Source organism: Neoarius graeffei, chromosome 11, assembly GCF_027579695.1.
Source record: "Neoarius graeffei isolate fNeoGra1 chromosome 11, fNeoGra1.pri, whole genome shotgun sequence".
NCBI lineage: Eukaryota > Metazoa > Chordata > Actinopteri > Siluriformes > Ariidae > Neoarius > Neoarius graeffei.
In genome coordinates, this window is record NC_083579.1 from 44395515 (window position 1) to 44419891 (window position 24377).

General features: G+C 42.5%; 2 protein-coding genes across 2 annotated transcripts in view; one reads left to right on the plus strand and one right to left on the minus strand.

Moving 5' to 3' along the window:
• The first annotated feature begins 4419 nt into the window (after nucleotides 1-4419).
• On the plus strand, nucleotides 4420-22071 carry srp14 (signal recognition particle 14). Its single transcript, XM_060933980.1, has 5 exons — nucleotides 4420-4506; nucleotides 12703-12775; nucleotides 15681-15793; nucleotides 16617-16649; nucleotides 17910-22071. The coding sequence occupies exons 1-5, from the start codon at nucleotides 4483-4485 to the stop codon at nucleotides 17997-17999; spliced, it is 333 nt and encodes a 110-aa protein (XP_060789963.1). The 5' UTR covers nucleotides 4420-4482; the 3' UTR covers nucleotides 18000-22071.
• xgb (x globin) overlaps nucleotides 19938-24377 on the minus strand; it is a 52010-nt gene continuing 47570 nt past the window's right edge. The window contains exon 5 of the mRNA XM_060933981.1: nucleotides 19938-20154. Coding sequence (XP_060789964.1) covers nucleotides 20029-20154 — 126 coding nt within the window. The 3' untranslated portion in view covers nucleotides 19938-20028. The remainder of the gene's footprint in view (nucleotides 20155-24377) is intronic.

A 24377-nucleotide genomic window follows, 5' to 3' on the forward strand; every position in this document is an offset into this window, starting at 1 on the left:
TCGGTCTCCGTCTGTCATGCCCCCTTATACTCGACACACGCCTCAAAGCAGGTCTCCGTCTGCCATGCCCCCTCATAGTCGACACATGCCTCGGAGCAGGTCTCTGTCTGCCACGCCCCCTTGTAGTTGACACAGGCCTCGGAGCGGGTCTCCATCTGTCACGCCCTCTTATAGTCAACACACACCTCGAAGTGGGTCTCCGTCTGCCACGCCCCCTTATAGTCGACACACGCCTTGGAGCTGGTCTCCATCTGCCACACCCCCTTATATTCAACACACCCCTCAAATCGGTCTCCGTCTGTCACGCCCCCTTATACTCGACACACGCCTCAAAGCAGGTCTCCGTCTGCCATGCCCCCTCATAGTCGACACATGCCTCGGAGCGTGTCTCCGTCTGCCACGCCTTCTTATAATCTACACACGCCTCAAAGTGGGTCTCTGTCTGCCATGCCCCCTCATAGTCAGCACACGCCTCGGAGCGGGTCTCCATCTGCCACGCCCTCTTATAGTCGACACACGCCTCGGAGTGGGTCTCCGTCTGCCACGCCCTCTTATAGTCGACACACGCCTTGAAGTGGGTCTCCATCTGCCACGCCCTCTTATAGTCGACACGCCTTGAAGTGGGTCTCTGTCTGCCACACCCCCTTATACTCGACACACACCTCAAATCGGTCTCCATCTGCCACGCCCCCTCATAGTCGACACACGCCTCGGAGCGGGTCTCCATCTGCCACTCCTTCTTATAGTCGACATACGCCTCGGAGCGGGTCTCCATCTGCCACGCCCCCTTGTAGTCGACACACGCCTCAGAGCGGGTCTCCCTCTGCCACGCCCTCTTATAGTCGACATACACCTTGGAGCGGGTCTCCATCCGCCATGCCTTCTTATAGTCGACACACACCTCGGAGCAGGTCTCCATCTGCCACGCCCCCTTGTAGTTGACACAGGCCTCGGAGCGGGTCTCCATCTGTCACGCCCTCTTATAGTCGACATACACCTTGAAGTGGGTCTCCGTCTGCCACGCCCTCTTATAGTCTACACACGCCTCAAAGCGGGTCTCCATCTGCCACGCCCCCTCATAGTCGACACACACCTCAAAGCAGGTCTCCGTCTGCTATGCCCCCGCCTCAGAGCAGGTCTCCATCTGCCACGCCCTCTTTTAGTCGACACATGCCTCAGAGCGGGTCTCTGTCTGCCACGCCCCCTTATAGTTGACACATGCCTCGGAGCGGGTATCCATCTGCCACACCCTCTTATAGTCGACACAAGCCTCGGAGCGGGTCTCCATCTGCCACGCCCTCTTATATTCGACACACGCCTCAAAGTGGGTCTCCGTCTGCCACGCCCCCTTATAGTTGACACATGCCTCGGAGCGGGTATCCATCTGCCACACCCTCTTATAGTCGACACAAGCCTCGGAGCGGGTCTCCGTCTGCCACGCCCCCTCATAGTCGACATACGCCTCAAATCGGTCTCTGTCTGCCAAGCCCCCACATAGTCGACACACACCTCAAAGCAGGTCTCCGTCTGCCACGCCCCCTCATAGTCGACACACATCTCGGAGCACCAGCTTCAGACGGTCCATCACCAGTGACCTGTAATTTCATTAAACCTCTAAATGTCACTAACCTAAAAAAGCAGTCATCTTGGACTTCAGTTTAGCCAGTAAAATGGCCATCTATTAAAAAAACAACAACAACTCAGTGCCTTAGATATCTAGCCAGAATATTATTGTTTTCATTCATCTTCAGGAACACATGGCACAAAGTGAGAAAATTCAAGCCTCTCCCCCCACACACACAAACACGCAAACACACACACAGTTTCTCATACTGTACACTCATTCAAACCATTAAACAAAGCCAGCTCTCCTATGTGTTTTTGAACAGTGGGAGACAACAGAGTGCAAAAATATACTAAACTCCATACAGGTATTAACTAACCAAGTAAATAATGAGTCTAATATTTGAATAGTTGAATTAGGTTCATTAAACAAATTACTGCTGGGGGGCTGTGATTTATTTTACAGTTAAAGCTAGACTGCCTTTCAGACTTTTCAAGTTTAGGTCATAAAAAGAATTTTCCCTGACACCCAATTATTTTTGTTTAGTGCACTGAAAGCTACTGAATTCAAATCACAGACTTCCAATTTTATTAGGTTTTTAAAAAATAGAACAATTAATGAATTTAAGCCCACGTTGCCTTAAATTCTCCATTATTTTTTCCTGCTTCACCATGACCCAATTCAAGATACTATGTCATGCATCACGTGGTGGGCTTTCCCCGTTCGCGCAAGGCATTGTGGAATACAAATTTGAAACAGGAGAGAACAATGGCGGACGTGAGTGTGCGAATGAAACATGAAAGACCGACTACAGTAACAGAAAGTGAGAAGAAAAGACGTTATGTTGCGAAGGAAAGGAAACACAGGACCAGACTAATAAATATCGGCGGTCAGCGAGCACCTCGGTGTGATCAGCAGTTCGTTTCACGACAGAATGATGGAACTGTCAGTGCACGGTCAAGGTAAACCTGTAGATGGCAGTAATGCAACACTGTGGATGCCAGCTGCCGTAAAACCCAAAAGAAGAAGGAAAAGAAGGAGGTAAACCTGCTCAGGAATCCCCTCAAATTAAATAACTTTCCAGCCACAGAATGGCCTGATATTTTGTGAGATATTACATACATATATGTTATTTACCAGCTGGGAGGTCCGTATGGTGAAATACCGTGACCGAGGTCTTGAAAGTACTGAGCGAGGCCCTCTGGGTCAGTATTCAAGGCCGAGGTCACGGTATTTCACCATGCGGACTGACCTTAAGCTGGTAAACGAGAGCGCCCGAAAAGAAAAACCGAGCCGAGCTGCCATTTTGAATCCTCATTCACGGCTGTAATGCAAATTGCTTCCTCCTCAGTATACAAGTGCACTTCCATGGCAGGAAAAAAACTACATTTTGCCACCCATGTAGTCCCCTATTTATACAAATAGCTGTCATTCAGGATTCAGCCATGTTTTTGCTCGGTGTTAGCAAATTACAGGTTTTTAGCTTTCTCCTTAAATGTTTTATTTTATTTCTTCTTCCTCAGGGTGGTAAAACTTGCTTTCGCTGTGAAGACTGTCGTTATCGCTATCCATGCTGTAAAATTAACGCTATTCTCCTGAGAAATGCTGGCAAAATTTATAAGATTTTTGACAATCTTATAAATAAATCTTATAAAAAAAATAAATGTTGACAAAAAATGCTACTATGTTTGTTGTTGTTGTGAACGAGCGAGTCGCCAGAGGTCCGTAACTGGGGTCCGTATCGTAGGATACGAACCTGCTCGCCAGCCAATCAGAGCGCAGGATTTGGACCGCGAAAAAAATAAATACATATATACCATAATGACCAAATTTCAGAGGGAACTAAATTCCACTGATTTTATTAAATCGAAAGGCCGTCTAGCTTTAAATGGTTCTTTTTTTTGTATTTCATTTATACAAGAACAAAAAATACAATACAATACAACCTCTCATCGAGGAAAAAAAAACATAGCCATATTTCACAGACTTGAGTGTGAATGTCTGTGTCTATGTGTCAGCCCTGTGATGGCCTGGCGACTTGTCCAGGGTGAACCCCGCCTTTCGCCCGTAGTCAGCTGGGATAGGCTCCAGCTTGCCTGCGACCCTGTAGAACAGGATAAAGCAGCTAGAGATGATGAGATGAGATTTTAAAAAAGGAGCTACACCATACAACTGGAAATAGGTTAAAACAGTAATGACTTAGAAATCTGATGAGAAACACTTCCAGCCACCTTCCAGTCTTTTAAACTAAGTAATACAGAATCTTACAATTTGAATTTGTTCATAAAACAGGAAAATGAGGGTTTGTTTCGTCTCCATTTGCTACAATGGATGTGATATTTGGCTTTAAATGTTTTTTTGCCAGTGGTTAGCACTGTCGCCTCACAGCAAGAAGGTCCGGGTTCGAGCCCCGTGGCCGACGAGGGCCTTTCTGTGCGGAGTTTGCATGTTCTCCCCGTGTCCGCGTGGGTTTCCTCCGGGTGCTCCGGTTTCCCCCACAGTCCAAAGACATGCAGGTTAGGTTAACTGGTGACTCTAAGTTGACCGTAGGTGTGAATGTGAGTGTGAATGGTTGTCTGTGTCTGTGTCAGCCCTGTGATGACCTGGCGACTTGTCCAGGGTGTACCCCGCCTTTCACCCGTAGTCAGCTGGGATAGGCTCCAGCTTGCCCCCGACCCTGTAGAACAGGATAAAGCGGCGAGAGATGAGGGAGGGATGGATGGATGGATGGATAGTTCTTTACCACAGGAAGCCTTGAGAACCTTAGTTTCTAATTCCTAATGGAGGCCGCCAGCAGGGGGCAGTAGTGATTTTATTAGCCAATCACTGGTAAGATACGTTTCAGGGGCGGGGCGTTCAGCGGAAATGCAAAAGCGACGTGTGCTTTCAGTAGCGCTGTTCCATTTACAAAGAACATCATGGTGCTGTTAGAAAATGACGCGGTAAGAAACATTTGAATCATATTTAATGGTTAATTTAGTGTTAAATTATGTTTCGGATGCATAACACTTTTTTTGTTTTTTTGGCAAATCAGTGCAGGTTGTACACAGAGCTCAGCTGAATTAGCATTAAGCTAATTACCTCAGCGGTCAGTTTCAGTTTTTCAGTGTTTAGTAAAATCCTCTGCTTTATCTCTGAGCCCCAACTGCACACATGCTGTAATGAGGTTTGAACCAATAACATACTGTAACTCCTGAGTCGGTGTCGTGGTCACTTTGTAAACGGAGTTAATTTAATGGAGTAATAAAACTCAGTGCTGCTTTTCTTCTTCTTCACCTTGTGTTTGGTATTTAATTAACTTGTAGGTGAATTAAGTTCGAGAGGTATGAAATATATTGAACACCGAGTTTGATTGACACTTTGATGCAACTAGCTGTTGTCTTTCTTTCCTTCTGTATTATTTTAAGAAAACTTGTATTTTGCCTCACCACTTTTTGCCAAGGAAGAGCAGGTCGGGTACTATTTTTTTGCTTTAAGAATGTTAAAGGATATGGGACATGGATTTTTTTCTGGGCATAATTATGTATAAAGGACATAAGAAATGCCATCTAAATCACTGCAGGGCGTCAAAAATGTGAAAATCATCACATTATTCAAGTTTTTTTTATACATCAGCGTAAAACAAGGATTCGTTAATGAGCTAGGTGGTCACGTGACCCGTGACGTCACAAAAACTTTTCAAGGAGCCAGCGCTTGGGAATCTAATGTAAACAGGTTACCGAAATGGACACCATCGACAGTGACATTCCCGATGTTTCACAGAGATGTGAAGTTAGACCCTATCAATTCGAACCGATAGCTGGAAATTCACATGAACATGGATCCTGTATTTACTCTGACGGGTCGGATGATTCTGAGAGTGAGGGTTCATTCAATCCTCATGAAACTGAAAGCGGTCGGCTCGATAACACTTCCTGGTAAGTTAAAAATAATTCTGCTCAAAGGCTAATGATCTGTTGAAAGAAGTATTATTTTTGTATCGTACATTGAAAGTTCATCATAGATCTAGCTAAAGTCCGTTGCAAGCTAGTTTTTTTTTTTGCTGATATTTTTCGAGATTGAGATACAAAACATTCAAAATGGCGAAACGAGTCAGAATTATGATAATCAATAATTGATACACCCAAAATTATAATACTAATCCTTACCTCGGCTTTCAGTCGCTTAGCGCAGAGGTCTTCAACAGGGGGGTCGCGAAATCGCACCGGATCACTCATATCAACAAAAATATTCCTGCCCTGTCCCTTGGCCTCCGTGCAGGGATGCAAACAGCGCGCCTTTCGGCGGATGCCGCCTTTTTCACGGCTGAATTGGGCAGATCCGATTTAAAAAAAATAGCGATATTAATTCATGAAACATGAAGTATAAGGATGAGAAAAAAAAACAGTTTAAATCGGGAAGCTGCGCACATTTGTGCAGCCTGGCGCAAATGTGCGCAGCTTCCCGATTTAAACTGTTTTTTTTCTCATCCTTATACTTCCTGTTTCATGAATTAATATCGCTCAGTACCTGAGTATTAATGTTGAAAGAATCCTCAGTGAAATGGTCTGAACACAGTTTGTGGGAAACAGTAGGTGCAAAGTTTTTTCATCAGGTGTTCTGTAAAGTTATCCTACCTCTTGGATTTGTCCTACCAAGCCTACTGCGCATGCGCGAAGCCTACTGCGCATGCGCAGGTGAGCTCACACTTTCCTCAGCTTCGGGTCCTTGGGGAATACAAAAAAACTTACTCCAGGGCATTTCCCATTGGAATTATTGCAACCATAAGCAGCACAATACACCATGATGTCCAATGTACTTTAAAGACTATAACAATTTTCTTGTCATCCACTTCTCCATTCATCTACCCGCTTGTGCTGTGCCCGAAAGTTTTTGTGACGTATGATCACGTGACAGCGGCTCTTCCGGTTGCAAAAAATGCATATCGGAAGTCGAGCAGAAATGCCATATCATCACGAATATAACGATTTTGCTGAATTTAATAGATGATTTTGTATTTGTTGATGCAATTAATTCATATTTTTAATGGAAAGAAACTGATATAGCGTGCTTTTATGTTTCATGTCCCATATCCTTTAATGGAGAAGTACAGGGAAGGCCAGAGAAAGCTACACTACCGTTCAAAAGTTTGGGGTCACCCAGACAATTTTGTTTTCCATGAAAAGTCACACTTTTATTTACCACCATAAGTTGTAAAATAAATAGAAAATATAGTCAAGACATTTTTCTGGCCATTTTGAGCATTTAATCGACCCCACAAATGTGATGCTCCAGAAACTCAATCTGCTCAAAGGAAGGTCAGTTTTATAGCTTCTCTAAAGAGCTCAACTGTTTTCAGCTGTGCTAACATGATTGTACAAGGGTTTTCTAATCATCCATTAGCCTTCTGAGGCAATGAGCAAACACATTGTACCATTAGAACACTGGAGTGAGAGTTGCTGGAAATGGGCCTCTATACACCTATGGAGATATTGCACCAAAAACCAGACATTTGCAGCTAGAATAGTCATTTACCACATTAGCAATGTATAGAGTGGATTTCTGATTAGTTTAAAGTGATCTTCATTGAAAAGAACAGTGCTTTTCTTTCAAAAATAAGGACATTTCAAAGTGACCCCAAACTTTTGAACAGTAGTGTACATTGTGTGTTTGTAGACCTGGAGAAGGCATACCGTACCATAGCGTGCCAAGAGATGAGTTATGGGTTGTTTTACAATCAGGGTACGCAAGCTAAAAATCACATTTAACACTTATTATCTTCAATATCAAAAGGCTTGACTAAATAAACTTGGTTGTTTATTGTAGCCCTGTGATAGCTCTATTTACCATGCAAAAAAAAATTTGGTGATAACGTTATTTTTGGTGAATGTATGGCAATATATGTCATATTTAGCAAAATTACTTGTCATTTAGAAAGTGCTTTTTTTGACCACAGGTAGCTCCAAAAGGGATGCACTTAAATCATTCTTTATACCATAAAACACATATTTGGTTCCATATCATTGGAAACATAGTTAAGTTTTAATGTTGAATGCCAGTAAGTTTTCAGACTATTTTGATCAAATTAGTATGTAATTGTGTAAAAAAAAATGTCCTCTCTGAGACAGCTAATTTTTCAATATAAAATAACATATCTAAAATGATTTTCATCCTAAAATGTGGTCAAGATATTGGGACATAAATATTAGAGACAACTAACAGAAAGCTTACAGCCTTATATTTAAAAGCACTATGGAAGTAGTGGATTCTGAATTGTCAAAAAAAAATGTCCTCTCCGAGAATCACTTCATTTGTTTCCAGCCCTGCTTAAAGCTACACTTAATCTTCTTTATCTTATAGCAGATTACACAAAACTACCATACACGTGTCAAATTACCTGAAATCTGTTCTTTAACTTGTCCTTCACTTAAAAACTGGTACAAGAACTAGTTTGAATCAATTTGAATTTTGAACCCCTGTGACAAACTTTGTACCCTGATTGTAAAACAACCCTTATGGTATTGTATGAGAAGTATATTAGAGTGGTGCAAGACATGCATGAGAACAGTGAAACAGCAGTGAGGTGTGCAGTTGGAACGACTGAATGGTTCAAGGTGAAGGTGGGACTCCATCAAGGATCTGCTTTGAGTCCTTTCTTGTTTGCCATAGTGATGGATAGCTTGACGAATGAAGTGAGGCAAGAGTCACCATGGAACGTGATGTTTGCGGATAATATTGTGATATGTGGTGAAAGGAGGTTGAGTTGGGTTTGGAGAGATGGAGGTATGCATTGGAACGAAGAGGAATGAAGGTGAGCAGTAGCAAAATGGAATACATATGCATCAATGAGAATGGAGATGAGTGTAGTGAAGATGCAAGGAGTAGACGTAAAGAAAGTTGGTGAATTCAAGTACCTGGGGTCAACTGTGCAGGAAAATGGGGGCTGTGATGGTGAGGTGAGAAAGAGAGTGCAGGCAGGGTGGAGCAGTTGGAGAAGGATTTCGGGAGTCATTCGTGTTCCAGCAAAAGTGAAAGGTAAGATGTATAAGACAGTAGTGAGACCAGCTGTGATGTATGGATTGGAGACCGTACCCTTAACGAAGAGACAGGAGGCAAAGTTGGAGGTGTCGGAGTTGAGGATGTTAAGGTTTGCGATGGGAGGTTGGACAGGATAAGGAACGAGCACATCAGATGGACAGCACATGTGGAGAGCTTTGGAATTAAGCTAAGAGAGATGAGACTGAGATGGTATGGGCACATCCTGAGAAGAGATGCAGAGCATGTTGGAAGGAGAACGTTGAGGATGGAGCTGCCAGACACACGAAAATGAGGAAGGCCAAAGAGGAGATCCATGGATGTGGTGAGAGAGGACATGAAAGTGGCAGATGTGGTCGAGGAGGATGCGGAAGATGGAACAATGGAGACGAATGATCTGCTGTGGCGACCCCTAATCGGGAGCAGCCAAAAGAAGACTTTAATAGGAACACTTGACAGCTGCACAGTGCATAAACCTCATGCAGGTACAGGTCAGGCTCTTCAGATCAACTATCAGAATGTGGAAAAAGTGCCATCTGTGACTTTAACCATGGATGGATGGATGTTTTCTACCAGATAAAAGACTGGCTTGAGTATTTTAGAAACTGCTGATCTCCTGGTGGTTTTCACACACAGTAAGTGAAACACTGTTTCCACACACACAGAATGGTGCAGAAAACATCAGAGGGTCTGCAGGCTGAAACACCTAATTGACGAGAGAGATGGGAGGAGAATGACCAGACTGGTCCAAGCTGGCAGGAAGGATATACATAGTAACTCCAGATAATCACTCTCTACAACTGTGGTGAGCAGAAAAGCATCTTGGAACTTGTATCACATTAAACCTTGATGTAGCTGAGCTACAACAGCAGAAGACATCAGGGTCTGCTCACTCACTGAAGCTAGATGGTTGAAGATGGAGGGGGCCAGTTTATTTTTCTCAGTTTCAGTGAGTCTGTGCCCGTGATGACCTCAGGTTCTTATTCTTGGCAGAAAGGAGTGGAACCCAATGTGGTGTTCTGCTGTTGTAGGTCATCCACCTCAAGATTAAATGTCTTGTGTGTGCTGAGGTGCTTTTCTGCTCACCATGGTTGTAAAGAACGATTGACTGCATCCTTCCTGGCAGCTTGAATTAATTTGGCCATTTTTCCTCTGACCTTTATCAACAAGGTGTTTCCACTCACAGTACTGTTGCTCACTCTGTGTTTTTGCATCATTCTGGGTAAACTCGTGTGTGTGTGTAAATCCCAGCAGATCAGCCGTTTCTGAAAGACTCAAACTAGCTCAAATCTGTTACCAACAACTATGCAGTGAGTCACACTTTTTTTTTTTTTTTTTTCCCCCTCCTCCACCTCTCTCTTCCTCCTCCCCCCTCTGATGTTTGCTCTTGACCTGTATCTGCAGCTGCCACATGATTGGCTGACTGGAAAACTACATAAATGAGCATGTATACAGGTGTTCCTATTAAAGTGGACGGTGACTATTGCTGCTTTTCCACTACCAACACGACTGAATTGGGCTGAGCCATGCGGTGCTGAGTTGGGCTGAGTCGAGCTGAGTGGGGCTGTTGGAGCTGCATTTCGACTACAACCGTGCTGGCTGGAAGTGGGTGGACACATTGGGTGGAGTTAGCGAAAGTGGGTGGACGTCACGTGATGTCGTTAGGCGGTGCAAACAGTGACCTCAGTGATCTTTTAAGCGGTAGTCTCACGACCCGGATAGTAAACAATAAACATGGAGTCGTTAGTGTTGCTGGTCTTGGTGCTGTGGCTTGTTGTCACCGACAACGCCAACAGATACTGGCAAGAGCGTATAGATGAGGTGAGGTGCATAAGGCTTCGGAAATTTTCGTAATTATTATTCTTCCGGGTTTACGGTGTTTACAGATCCCAGCGTGCTCGCTGGGCGTGTGTGGGCATGTGAGGACACTCCTCCTCACCAATCAGTGCACAGGGGAGTGTCTCCCCACGCCCCTAGCCCCACTCGGCTCGGTTTGGCTCGCTTCAGCCCCACTCCAAAACCGTGCGAGTTTTGGGTGCTAAGCAGGGCTGAAGCAAGCTGAGTCGTGCTGCTCTAAGGTAGTCGAAATGCGAGCCGTGTCGGGCTGAAGTGAGCTGGAAAAGGGCCATAAATAGCACAGGGGCAGGGAGAGATTAAATCTTTTGCTTTTTGATAGCCTTTGTGTATATTATGAACATGTTAGGAGTTGAATCAGGTAACGTGTTTTACAGCAGTAGGGGATTATACAGCTAAAGGGTTTTCAGTGCACTCACGTCTCCTGTGCTGAGAAAAAAGGGCTTGCTGTCGCGTGAGGACAGAGAGAAGGGAGGGTTGTGAAAATTTGAGTTGCAGCTGTAAACAAATGAGATGAGAGAAACTTGATTGGGTAAAAAAAATGAACAGATAAACAGACAGTAATAGAATAGAATGCCTTTGTCACTATACACATGTACAATGAGATTAAAGCATCTCCAATAACAGTGCAAACGGCGTGTACAGAGGGCGAGAGAGAGGAAGGGGGGAGGGAAAAGAGAGAAGAAAAAAAGGGGGGGGGTAAGGTGCACAGTCTGAGGTGCTGTGTGTAAGGTGCACAGTCTGAGGTGTATGTGCTGTGTTACACATTATGGAGTGAGATATTGAACATAATATTGCACAGTGACAGTCACATTGTAAATTATTGCATGAGAGAGTCACATTATAAGATAAAATATTACACATTTTGAAGTATTGCAAGGTAAGGTAGGGTGCACAGACTTGGTGTATGTGCTGTGTGTAAGGTGCACAGTCCTTTTTTTGTTTTTAAAGACATTTTTTGGGGCTTTCTTTCACCTTTATTATTGGGTACGACAGTGTAGAGACAGGAAATGAGCTGGAGAGAGAGACGGGGAGGGACCGGGAAACGACCTCGGGCCGGAATCGAACCCGGGTCCCTGGACCCATGGCACGGTGCCCCCTCCACCTGAGCCACGATGCCCCTGAGGTGCATGTGCTGTGTGTAAGGTGCACAGTCCTGAGATGTATGTGTTGCGTTTCACATTTTGGAGTGTGGTATTGCACATTATAAAAGTATTGCATAGAGAGTCACCTTATAAAGTACTGCACATTTATAAAATAGTAAAATAAAATAGACTATAAAGTCAGAGCATATCCGAGTTCAGGGCAGTTATGGCTTTTGGAAAGAAGCTGTTTTTTAATCGATTTGTCTTTGCCCTGATGCACTTGTAGCGCCTCCCTGAGGGCAACAGGTTGAACAGATCAAAGCCAGGGTGGGAGCTGTCCTTGATAATATTCTTAGCTCTGCTAAGGCAACGGGAGGTGTAAATGTCCATCAGGGAGGGGAAAGGGCAGCCAATGATCCTCTGTGCTGCCTTTACTACCCTCTGGAGCCTCTCCCTGTCTACAGCAGTGCAGCTGCCGTACCATACTGTAATACAGTACGTCAGTATGCTCTCGATGGATGAGCGGTAGAAGGTCAGCAGCAGGTTGGAGCTTAAGTTGTACTTCCTGAGGACTCTCAGGAAGTGTAGCCGCTGCTGAGCCTTCTTACTGACTGCTGTAATGTTCTCTGACCAGGAGATGTCGGTGGAGATGAGGACACCGAGAAACCGGAAGGTGTGGACCCTCTCCACATACTCATTGTTAATGTAGAGGGGGGCTAGGTCGGTGCTGTGCTTCCTGAAGTTGACAATGGGTTCTTTGGTTTTCTTGGTGTTCAGAGCGAGGTTATTTTCTGAACACCAGGCTGCCAACTTCAGGACCTCCTCTCTGTAGGCTGCCTCGTCTCCCTTTGAGATGAGTCCGACCACTGTGGTGTCGTCAGCAGACTTGACGATAAGGTTGTTGTGGGTCGGACTACAGTCGTGGGTGTAGAGGCAGTACAGGATGAAAAATGCATTTTAATCAGAAAAGTCAACGATGAGGCAGCCACCCGGTCATGCACCATGACTAATCATGAAACCATTGTCCGGACCAAATAATGTGGATTGCTGTAGATAGTGTGTGTACATACAGAACAGCTAATGTGTGTGGTGTTTTGGCAGTTGAGTTGATTTGAGTAGCTTCTGAGCCATTATTTACAATGACCTGGCTTTATTCTGATGCTGTGTCTCTTGGCTGTCCTGTAGTTTCTCACTGAACTCACACGCCTGTTCCAGAAGTGCAGGACCAGCGGCAGTGTGGTGATCACCTTAAAGAAATGTAAGTGCTAAACACTGAACATGTTTTGCTTTAATCCTCTAATCTCTGGGTCTGATCTGAATAAGGAGCTGTACGAGTGATGTCAGTGAACGTAAGGCAAATATTGCAACTGAAATGATGCAAAAACCGTTCAGAAGAGATGTAAAGGGGTTAGGGTTACATTCATACACTTAAAAAAAAAAAAAAAAAAAACACAGCAATTTGAGGCACTTTAGCATGGCTAATCCCCCTGCCAGCATGTTTTTAGGATGGAGGAGGAAACCCACACAGACAGGAGCCCAAACTTAGGCCTGAACCAGGAACCTTGGAGCTGTTAGGCAGCAGCAGTGCTTCCTGCTCCATGTGCCACTCTGGCATGCAAGTTATTGGAGAATATTTATTACGGTGGTGCTTGAAAGTTTGTGAACCCTTTAGAATTTTCTATATTTCTGCATAAATGACAAACATCAGATTTTCACACAAGTCCTAAAAGTAGATGGAGAACCCAGTTAAAGAAACAAGACAAAAATATTATACTTGGTCATTTATTTATTGAGGAAAATGATCCAACAGCAGAAACCAGAAATCTTTGTGATGGACACAGCTGTTTATAAGTCTAAGTCTAAACAACAAGAAGTAAACTTGCAATATAGTGCATATTAAACACACTTCCACACGTCTACATGCATACACAGTTAATTACCTCACTCATACTCGCCTAATAATGGTTAACTTTTTAACTACAAAATTATAAATTACAATTACTTGATGACATATTGATTGACTGTACACCGTTTGGAGGTATTTTGTGTGCAAATTTGAAATATAAACTGGACTTTTTCTCTCTGCCAACTTTGTTAGAGCAGGTTATGTTTTCGCCTCCATTTTTTAAAAAACTGTTTGTCTGTCCCCAATGTAGCTCAAAAATTGGTGAATGTATTTTGATGAGATTGAGGAAAGCTGGGCCATGTGCCAAGGAACCGCCGATTAGATTTTGATACAAATCTGGAGATGTACAGTGGTGCTGGAAAGTTTATGAACCCTTTAGAATTGTCTATATTTCTGCATAAATATGACCTAAAACATCATCAGATTTTCACACAAGTCCTAAAAGTAGATAAAGAGAACCCAGTTAAACAAATGAGACAAAAATATTATACTTGGTCATTTATTTATTGAGGAAAATGATCCAATATTACAGATCTGTGAGTGGCAAAAGTATGTGAACCTCTAGGATTAGCAGTTAATTTGAAGGTGAAATTAGAGTCAGGTGTTTGTCATCCCATTGATTGAAATCAGGTGTGAGTGGGCACCCTGTTTTATTTAAAGAACAGGGATCTATTAAAGTCTGATCTTCACAACACGTTTGTGGAAGTGTATCATGGCACGAACAAAGGAGATTTCTGAGGACCTCAGGTAAAGCATTGATGCTCATCAGACTGGAAAAGGTTACAAAACCATCTCTAAAGAGTTTGGACTCCACCAATCCACAGTCAGATTGTGTACAAATGGAGGAAATTCAAGACCATTGTTACCCTCCCCAGGAGTGGTCGACCAACAAGGATCACTCCAAGAGCAAGGTGTGTAATAGTCAGCGAAGTCACAAAGGACCCCAGGGTAACTTCTAAGCAACTGAAGGCCTCTCTCACATTGGCTAATGTTAATGTTCATGAGTCCACCTTCAGGAGAACACTGAACAACAATGGTGTGCATGGCAGGGTTGCAAGGAGAAAGCCACTGCTCTCCAAAATGAACATTCCTGCTCGTCTGCAGTTTGCTAAAGATCACGTGGACAAGCCAGAAGGCTACTGGAAAAATGTTTTGTGGACGGATGAGACCAAAATAGAACTTTATGGTTTAAATGAGAAGTGTTATGTTTGGAGAAAGGAAAACACTGCATTCCAGCATAAGAACCTTATCCCATCTGTGAAACATGGTGGTGGTAGTATCATGGTTTGGGCCTGTTTTGCTGCATCTGGGCCAGGATGGCTTGCCATCATTGATGGAACGATGAATTCTGAATTATACCAGTGAATTCTAAAGGAAAATGTCAGGACATCTGTCCATGAACTGAATCTCAAGAGAAGGTGGGTCATGCAGCAAGACGACAACCCTAAGCACACAAGTCGTTCTACCAAAGAATGGTTAAAGAAGAATAAAGTTAATGTTTTGGAATGGCCAAGTCAAAGTCCTGACCTTAATCCAATCGAAATGCTGTGGAAGGATCTGAAGCGAGCAGTTCATGTGAGGAAACCCACCAGCATCTCAGAGTTGAAGCTGTTCTGTACGGAGGAATGGGCTAAAATTCCTCCAAGCCGGTGTGCAGGGCTGATCAACAGTTACCGGAAACGTTTAGTTGCAGTTATTGCTGCACAAGGGGGTCACACCAGATACTGAAAGCAAATGTTCACATACTTTTGCCACTCTCAGATATGTAATATCGGGTCATTTTCCTCAATAAATAAATGACCAGGTATAATATTTTTGTCTCATTTGTTTAACTGGGTTCTCTTTACCTACTTTTAGGACTTGTGTGAAAATCTGATGTTTTAGGTCATATTTATGCAGAAATATAGAAAATTCTAAAGGGTTCACAAACTTTCAAGCACCACTGTATATTACATTTGGAAGCGAAGATGCACATTTCAGAACTGATGGTTGCTTTTTCCACTGTTAATGTTTTAATACTCTTGTTTTGATGCTTATAATAATGAATATCTGTGAAATCCAACACTAAATTGTTTCTTTTCTATCGTGAAGTTTTGCAAACATTTGCTCTCAGATGGTCTGTGATGTCTGTTGGGGCTATGTGGGAGTCCGTCATGAGTCAGACGGTGTTCTTGTGTTCTCAATGAATCATTTTGCTACACGGGTCAAGTCCTCAGTAAGCAAATATAAACCTCAGACATTTCAATCTGTTTTTCAGACGATGGAAGGACGAAACCGGTGCCAAGGAAAGGCCATCCAGAGACGTATGAACCAGCCGACAATAAGTGTCTCATCAGAGCATCAGATGGCAAGAAGAAAATTAGCACAGTGGTGAGTTTCACTGAGGTTTAAACTCTAAATCCGTGCATTAGGGATCTCCATCATTGATGCTGGTGCAATACACTGTCGCTGCGATCCATTAGAGATGCACAATTAGATTCAACTCAGTGTGATGCAAAAGAATATGATGCTGTCTGTTGTCCAGGGTGTCTGTTGGCTCTTCCTCCTCTGTGTGACTTGAGGACTGTCTGGTGAGGGAAGGGACTTTTTAGCTTGAATTCCCAGTAGCGCTATGCACTATGGCAAGAGAGCCACAGGGACTTGAATTTTGAAGTCCCATTGGAGGCCTGGTGAGTGAACCACCAGAGTCTCCGGTTCTCATGCTGTATACTAGTGTGGCTGAGAGACTTGATGAGAATTGGCCGCTGACATCAGTGCAGATGAGGGAGCATCTTGCCAGTGTAAAGAGGAGGAATCAATCTAAATATAAAATTATTGGTCACATTTTCTGAAAGAATCGCCCGTAGTCAGCTGGGATAGGCTCCAGCTTGCCTGTGACCCTGTAGGACAGGATAAAGCAGCTAGAGATAATGAGAATGAGCCTCTACTAATTATATATTAATAAATTGGATTTTACAGATGCAAAGAGGTTAGAAAAGAGACGTACTGAATTTATATCCAATTATATTGTATCCCCCCCGTTCTTTCCTCTCTCCCCTCTTCTTCTTGGGGCATGTGCATTGTGAAGTTGCAAATTGGTGAATCTGACCATCCTTATAGTCCACATTAATGACTTGGTGTGAAAAATGAGAGAGGGGTGTGTATGTGTGTGGTGTTTGAGTTAATATTTAAGATGTGTCTCTGCTTTTTTCAGGTCAGCACAAAAGAAGTAATAAAATTTCAGATGGTAAGTATTTCCTTGTTTTCAGCTTTTAATTTGCTTCCATTCATTTTCTTTACTGCTTATTCATTGTGGCTTGTGGGGAAGCTGAAGCAAGTCCTAGCTAACTTTGGGTGAGCGGCAGTTACCCCCCAGAGAGGTCCCCAGTCTATCGCAGGGCTAACACGCAGACAGCCATTCACACTCCCAGCTACGGACAGTTTAGAGTAGCCAGTTGACCTAATCCACATGTTTTTGTACTGTGGGAGGAAACCGGAGCACCTGGAGGAAACCCACACAGGCACGAGGAGAACATGCAAACTCCACACAGAAAGGCTTTGGCCAGCCGGCAGGTTTGAACCCAGAACCTGCATGTTGTGAGGCAACAGGGCTGACCACTGTGCTGCCTAGTTTGCTTTCATGTTATGTTAAGGGATAATTGATTTGGGTTTTGGGGTTTAATGAGGATAATCTAGTGAGCAGTGTGGCATAAGGCTGTAAGTCATGTTTATGCACCGTCTGACATTTCCAGCAGTTGTCTTTTAATTACTTTTATTATTATTATTCTATGATGGATATAGCGAAGATAACTTAGGAACTCTGGCTTAATTTTTTTCATGGGGTCATGACAGACTAAAATAAAATGGGTAGCTTGCCTCACACAACAAAGAAAATTTAAACAATTATTTAAAGATTTCTTTATCTCTCAATCACCAGCATGTCATTTTTGTAAGACGTCATTGACAAGCATATTTTACTTTGCTGTCCTGGTCTAAACACCACAAGGGAATGGGTTTTACTCTCAAAATACTTGATGTTTTTATTAAGGTACTACAACAGTGTTTTGAATTTTATGTCCTGCATTTTTAAAGTGGCTCATTTACTTATTTATGTAATTTTTATTTTTAATTATTTATTTATAAAATGGCTGTAATACATTTTTCTTTAAAAAAAAAAAAATCACCTGAGGCAATATCTTGCCATGACAAGACAAAAAAAAGAATCTCTCACAATCAGATTTTTAATTATGTATTGATATAAAGCAACTTCCTTAATAGAACACGTATGATGTATGTCTCTTATTGACTGTAGATTACAACAGGATTTTTTTAAAAGCAGTTTAGAGTATTGCATTTGAACACAATTCAGGCTGATATATATTTTACACACACACACACACACACACACACACACACACACACACACACACACACATGCATTTATGCATTACATTTGGTTCTGTTATAATGTTATGCAGACACTTAAATATTGTTCTGTGGCTTTCAGGCATACTCCAATTTATTGAGAGCACACATGGATGGCTTGAAGAAGAAAGACAAAAAGAGTAAAAGTAAGAAGACTAAAGCTACACAGTGATTTAAAAATACCAAGGAGAGCGAGAGGGCTGTTTATTCAGCAAGACGACCTCCAGTGACATCTGTGCCCTGACCTCGACAACTTTTCCTTCATGCTGTTGGGGTGTGGCACACCATAGCAACCAAAGGGGTGGCGGTCGTTTTCTCTGCCTGGATAATATCTTGACATCTTCCCTGTTCAAAACTGTTCTGTTGGTCAGGATTGTGCCACAGTCATTGGGTGTAATTTATAATTTAGTGGTGCCATATGATGTCACTTTTTTTTTTTTTTTTAAACAAATCAATTTTTTCTTTTAAATGTCTTAAGATCACCTAGCTTTAGCTCCTTATGTTGGAAATTCACCTACGAGTGTCCAATATTTACATCCTCTAATGTACAGATTTGTTTTTGACTTCAGAAGAGGATGTACTTTTTTTTTTTTTTTAAATGCTGAAAGATACTTGTTTATTAAGTGTCCTCCATAATTAATTTGTCTGAAATCAATGGTTGTTTTTGACACATTTTTCTTTCCTCCCTTCCATGCATTTCAGCACAAACCCAGGCACCAAAACAGGTTTTTAGGTTTAGGGTTCTTGTTTCCAGTTGTTAGCCCAAACAGTGCAATGAGCAACTAATAATATTTAGATGAACTTTTTTTTTGAGTCCAAAATAAAAAAAAAAAAAGCTCGTCCAGCACTGACTGAGGAGGAGTTTTGTGTAATATTTTCAGTAGGGCCGTGGTGTTGTTGTTGTTGTTACCTTCCCCGGGATGGAGTCCACCAGGGAGCGAGGTATTGTTTTTGGTCGGGTTTTGTTAATGATATTACAGGAAAACGGCTGGCTCAATCTTCATGAAACTTTCAGGACAGATGGGCATTGGTCTCAAATATAACTTCCATCATTTTGAGGGTCATCCGGTCAAGGTCACCAAAAAGGTCAAAATTGTTTTTTGTTGTGGCTACTGCCTCATGTAGAGGCGCTAGTCACTACGTCATCATGCTGTAAGAACAGAACACTCATGCACTGCGCATACACGTGTTCTAATTAAAATGGCCGGTGGGTGTATACAATTCGGTTCACCATTCGAAATAAATGGACTAAAGAAATCGCTTTCAGACATGTTTATGCTTATTACAGAGGGAAAGTGTGTTCCAGTGAGCTCTAGCACCGGGCCATTTCTGGGAAATAAGAGTTTCAGTCATGGTGACAGCGTGTTTGTCAGCCTCATTTTGGAGGTTTCAGTTTTGAAAACTCATCTCATCTCATTATCTCTAGCCGCTTTATCCTGTTCTACAGGGTCGCAGGCAAGCTGGAGCCTATCCCAGCTGACTACGGGCGAAAGGCGGGGTACACCCTGGACAAGTCGCCAGGTCATCACAGGGCTGACATACACACAGACAACCATTCACACTCACATTCACACCTACGGTCAATTTAGAGTCACCAGTTAACCTAACCTGCATGTCTTTGGACTGTGGGGGAAACCGGAGCACCCGGAGGAAACCCACGCGGACACGGGGAGAACATGCAAACTCCACACAGAAAGGCCCTCGCTGGCCACGGGGCTCGAACCCAGACCTTCTTGCTGTGAGGCGACAGCGCTAACCACTACACCACTGTGCTGCCCGTTTTGAAAACTGTAAGAGTAGAATAATGTAAAGTACAGACAGTTGGCGGGTTTTTTAATTGTTCACTTTTGGATTACACTTAATTTTTGTGGCTACTGTGTCATAGGGTAAATATATATATATATATATATATATACACACATTTACTGTACGGACATGGTATCGGAATTTTATTTATATGCAGTAGCCACATGGACCCATAGGCTCCCTATTTTTTCATATCATCTTCCTTCATATTCATCATAAGTGCTGCCAGGCGAGGTTTGTTTTGCCTGGCAACACTTGTTGAACTTGTTTTGCTCTTAATGTCACTGACCAGAACAGACTTATTTGATATTTAAAGGAACATTATGCAATGTAAAATCAGTACATTACAACACTATGTACACACCTAAGTAACAACCAAATCTAAAGCTGAAGTTTTAAAGTACGGTGTTCCTCTTGTCGGGCCGCTCTCTGCTTGAGCCGACCGTGTTGCTTCGTTTGGCTTCCTCTTCCTCCTCTGTGTAACCCTGACGCATCAGCCAAGTCACGTACTGGAACAGAGTCTGGAAATTAAACAAGAAAATATAATAGAACATCTGGACTGTAGTGCATATTCCTCAGTGCAGTGGTAAAAGATCATTTCTATTTTTACATGACGTTCTGAGACCGTAGATGTACAGGCCTATCCTGAAGTCTCTGGACGTTAGCGAAGATATTATTTTAACTGCCTCCCACTGTTCAACCGGTTTGCATATAAATACCCTCAAAATAAAGCTGTGACTCTGAGCTTAAAGTGCCTTCATTTTTCAACTCCTATAAACTGTAGTAGGTGGTTAAAATAACATCTGGCCAGTGTCCAAATATTTATAGAGCTGTGTACATCTACAATCTCTGTGTAACTGTATATCACAATGTATTTGTATAATGCTCAGTGATTGGCCCTTGGTGACCAACTATCATACACCACATTGTCCACATTTTTGTAGCATTGCAACCTGTAACTTGACTATGAATTTTAAAATTTAGTTTACAGAATAAATCAAACATTTTGAAGGAGAAGCATGTTGTGACGTAAAGGTTAATTAAAGGAAGAATTTGTTGGTTGCCTAAGTTATCTCCCTGCTTCAATAATTGGTAAAAACTACCTTTAGCTGTATGTCTTACAGCTTTGCACATCTGAATCCTAGTTTATTTATTTATTTCCCATTCTTGGCAAACCTGCTCAGATTCAGTCAGACTGGCTGGAGACCATGAGTTTTGCCCCAGACTCGGATTTAGTTCTGGTCTCTGACTATTTCATTCAGGTTCTTAGTCTTGCACCACTCCATTGTCACTTTGGCAGCATGCTAAGGGTCCTTCTCTTGTTGGAATTCTAAGCATCCAGTTGCCTGCTGCTGCTGAAGAGCATCCACACGTGATGCTACCACTACCATGTTTCACCGTTATGTAGTGTTCTCAGGATGATGAGCAGTATTGGGTTTCTGCCCAACATAAAGCTTTTTACCCAGACCAAAGTGTTTTGGTCCAGCTTTGTGGAGTGTCTGGGTTAAGGAAGTCATGTGAACAACAGCTATCTGGCCTGTGGATCCGTCCAGCTCTTTTAGGGTTACCCCTGAGTCTTTTGGTTGCTTCTGGTTGGTTGTTTCTTGGCAGAGTTGTGGCTCTGCCAAGTCTTTAAATGTTAGTTAAAAAATATAATGGTACTCTGCAGGATGCTTAATGTGGGACTCTGTGTGATTTCTGATGGCAACTGGTTACACCAGAACTAATTTAGGGATTTCACACCACCATGGCTGAATACTTTTTTATTTTTATTTGTAAAATTATTTACAAATGCAGTATTGGTTTTCCATCGAACCTTATTATGGGCTATTTCATGTAGAACCATATCACAGTCAGGTTTTGGTTCCAGACTGTAATATTACAAAGGAAGAGGAATCTTTATACAAAGCCCTGTACATCACAGAGTTTCACAAACAGCATGCTGCTTTCCCAAGTTAGCTGGCCACTCTACGGCATAGTAACAGCTGTTGACATGATTTTATGAGGAGTTATATTATGCTAGCTTGGGCAATAAAACAAACGCAACATGAGTAAAAAGAGCCTTTCCAGTGGCAACGTGGCAACTAAGTCATTTTTTTTCCCTCAAAGATAATTTGCTTTGTTTAATCCTTTGCTCATGACAGTATTGGAGAAACAGACTGCACAGTGCTGATTCAGCTCATGGTTACTGCTGCTTAGGTTAGAAACAGCTCAAGCTTATAAACACTAATTTCAGAGAAAGCGTCTGCAAGTATTGCTGTGTGAAAAGCATCTCCCTTCATTAATATTACTGGCAAATCAGTTAATATCAATAAACATTGGGGTCTGTTTTATGAATATTAATTTTTTTGTAGGGCAGTGTCAAAGAAAACATGCAGCAGAAGAGACACCCTTCTATGGCAGACAATAAATAAAATAAAACACAAATTGTATCTTCATTTGTTTTATGTTTTTATATATTTATGTGCATGCTTATTTCTTTCTCTGGTTTGTTAATGAGGAGGGTGACGGTAAATCTAACAAGCTGTTGCTATATCACAAGGCAGACCAGGTGCAATATAGAAACTAATAATAATAGAAAGAAAGCACAACTATTCATCACACACTTGTGAAATTTCTTCTCTACATTTAACCCATCTGCAGCAGTGAACACACACACGAGCAATGAGCACACACATATACCCAGAGCAGCCATGCTAACAGCACCCGGGGAGCAGTTGGGAGTTAGGGGCCTCACTCAAGGGCACCTCAGCCCAAAGCCGTCCCGTATTAACCTAACCGCATGTCTTTGGACTGTGGGGGAAACCCATGCAGACACGGGGAGGCCCCCGCCGGCTGCTGGGTTCGAACCCGGAACCTTCTTGCTGTGAGGCGACTATGCTAACCACTACACCACCGTGCTGCCCACAGTGGTGTAACGTCCACGTTTAAAATAGTGAAAAAAAGAGGAAGAGACAGTAACTACCTTTGAGGCATTATGACTAAATACTTGTTCCTGCTATAAGTATTTAATGCGAAAGTAATAAAGTAACCAATACGACTCTGTAAAAGGCATTGCTTTATAAGGAGGACGCCTCCCAGAAAGTGATCTATATTATAGATTATAACCAGGCCCCTGTTCAGCTTCGTGTTGTGATTGGATGGTGATTGTATATCTGTGTGGAAGTGCAGTGGATAATTACATTATTCTTCTGATTCTGATACAATGATAATTAAGAAAAAGAAACAATTCCCTGCTGATTGTATTTCCCTGAAGAGATAAAGAGTTCTTTTCAGTGTCTCAGGTTGTCCCCATGTTTCAAATGAAAACAGTACCATCTGTGTCATGCATTTCAAGTTTTCCCATCAGTGTGACTGTTTTTTTTGTTAATATTTAACATGAAATCTTCTCCGTATAGACAGACTTTTCACAGTGTCTAGAAAGGCATCTGGTATGACAATCCATCCATTATCTGTAGCCGCTGTCCTACAGGGTCACAGGAGCCTATCCCAGCTGACTACGGGCGAAAGGCGGGGTACACCCTGGACAAGTCGCCAGGTTATCGCAGGGCTGACACATAGACACAGACAACCATTCACACCTACGGTCAATTTAGAGTCACCAGTTAACCTAACCTGCATGTCTTTGGGGGAAACCGGAGCACCCGGAGGAAACCCACGCGGACACTGGGAGAACATGCAAACTCCACCCTCGTCGGCTGCTGGGCTCAAACCCAGGACCTTCTTGCTGTGAGGCGACAGTGCTAACCACTACACCACCGTGCCGTCGGTATGACTAGCCTTTAGGATCTATAGCCTGCTGTTCTGCTGCATGATTTCTCTGCAATACAAACACAGAGTGACACCCCATCCCCTTTCCTACATGTCAATAAGGGGGATGATGTTTTGCCTTTTTTTTGTGATAGTCAGGTGTCCACAAACCTTTGGCCATGCATTATGTGTCAGTCTACTCACTCTCATAGATACTCTTTATTTATTACTCTAATTTCTCCCATCATGAAAGCAATGTGAAGGAACGTGTGTTTTTAATGATGCTGCTTCAGTATTACAACAGGCTACTTCCGGCTCTGATAATAATAGAATCACTGTATAGTGGTTTATAAGAACATGTTTAATTTTGGTTTTGACCTGGCTGATAATCAAACATTAAGAAAATAATGATTAACCAATAGATTGTAAGTATCTCTCATTAGCACACTAGAGAAAGAAATGCATAAATAAATCGATGCAAAAATAAAGGCGGGGAAAAAACATCAATTCATTTTTGTATTTTATTATTCTCCACAGTTGGCCATTAGGAAGCATTCTGGCAAAAACATTTTTACTGTGAAAAAATATTTGGATGAATTTATCGAATGTTTCATTCCATTTCAACCCAAGTTCTGAATTAAAGTGCATATCACGGGTAAAATCAGGAGCAAGATCAATGTAATTCTCCTATTTTATATTAAACTTTGGTCAAATATCTGTAACATTTTGCATTTTGTGCAATTTTTTTACCTTGCACAATACCAGAAAAATTCAGTTGAAATCGAGCCATTTGAGGCGAATTGGTCCGCCTCTGAAAAAACTTGGCATTTGGATTTCCTGGCAAACATTGATTTTCGTGACGTCGTGTGCGGGACGTCTCCCTCTGAATCCTACGTCAGCGCTGGTTTGTTTATGAGAAAACGACCTGGTGGTTTTCTGCAAATTCCTTCAACGTTATCGCGTAATTATTAAAATGGTTAACAGCTGTATTGTA

Bases quoted from the DNA above. Each gene is read 5' to 3' on its own strand.
- srp14 (XM_060933980.1), top strand. From the start codon at position 4,483: ATGGTGCTGTTAGAAAATGACGCG. The intron at 15,794-16,616 runs GTGAGTTTCACT...TGCTTTTTTCAG, and splicing joins AGAAGAAAATTAGCACAGTG to GTCAGCACAAAAGAAGTAAT. The intron at 16,650-17,909 runs GTAAGTATTTCC...TGTGGCTTTCAG, and splicing joins AAGTAATAAAATTTCAGATG to GCATACTCCAATTTATTGAG.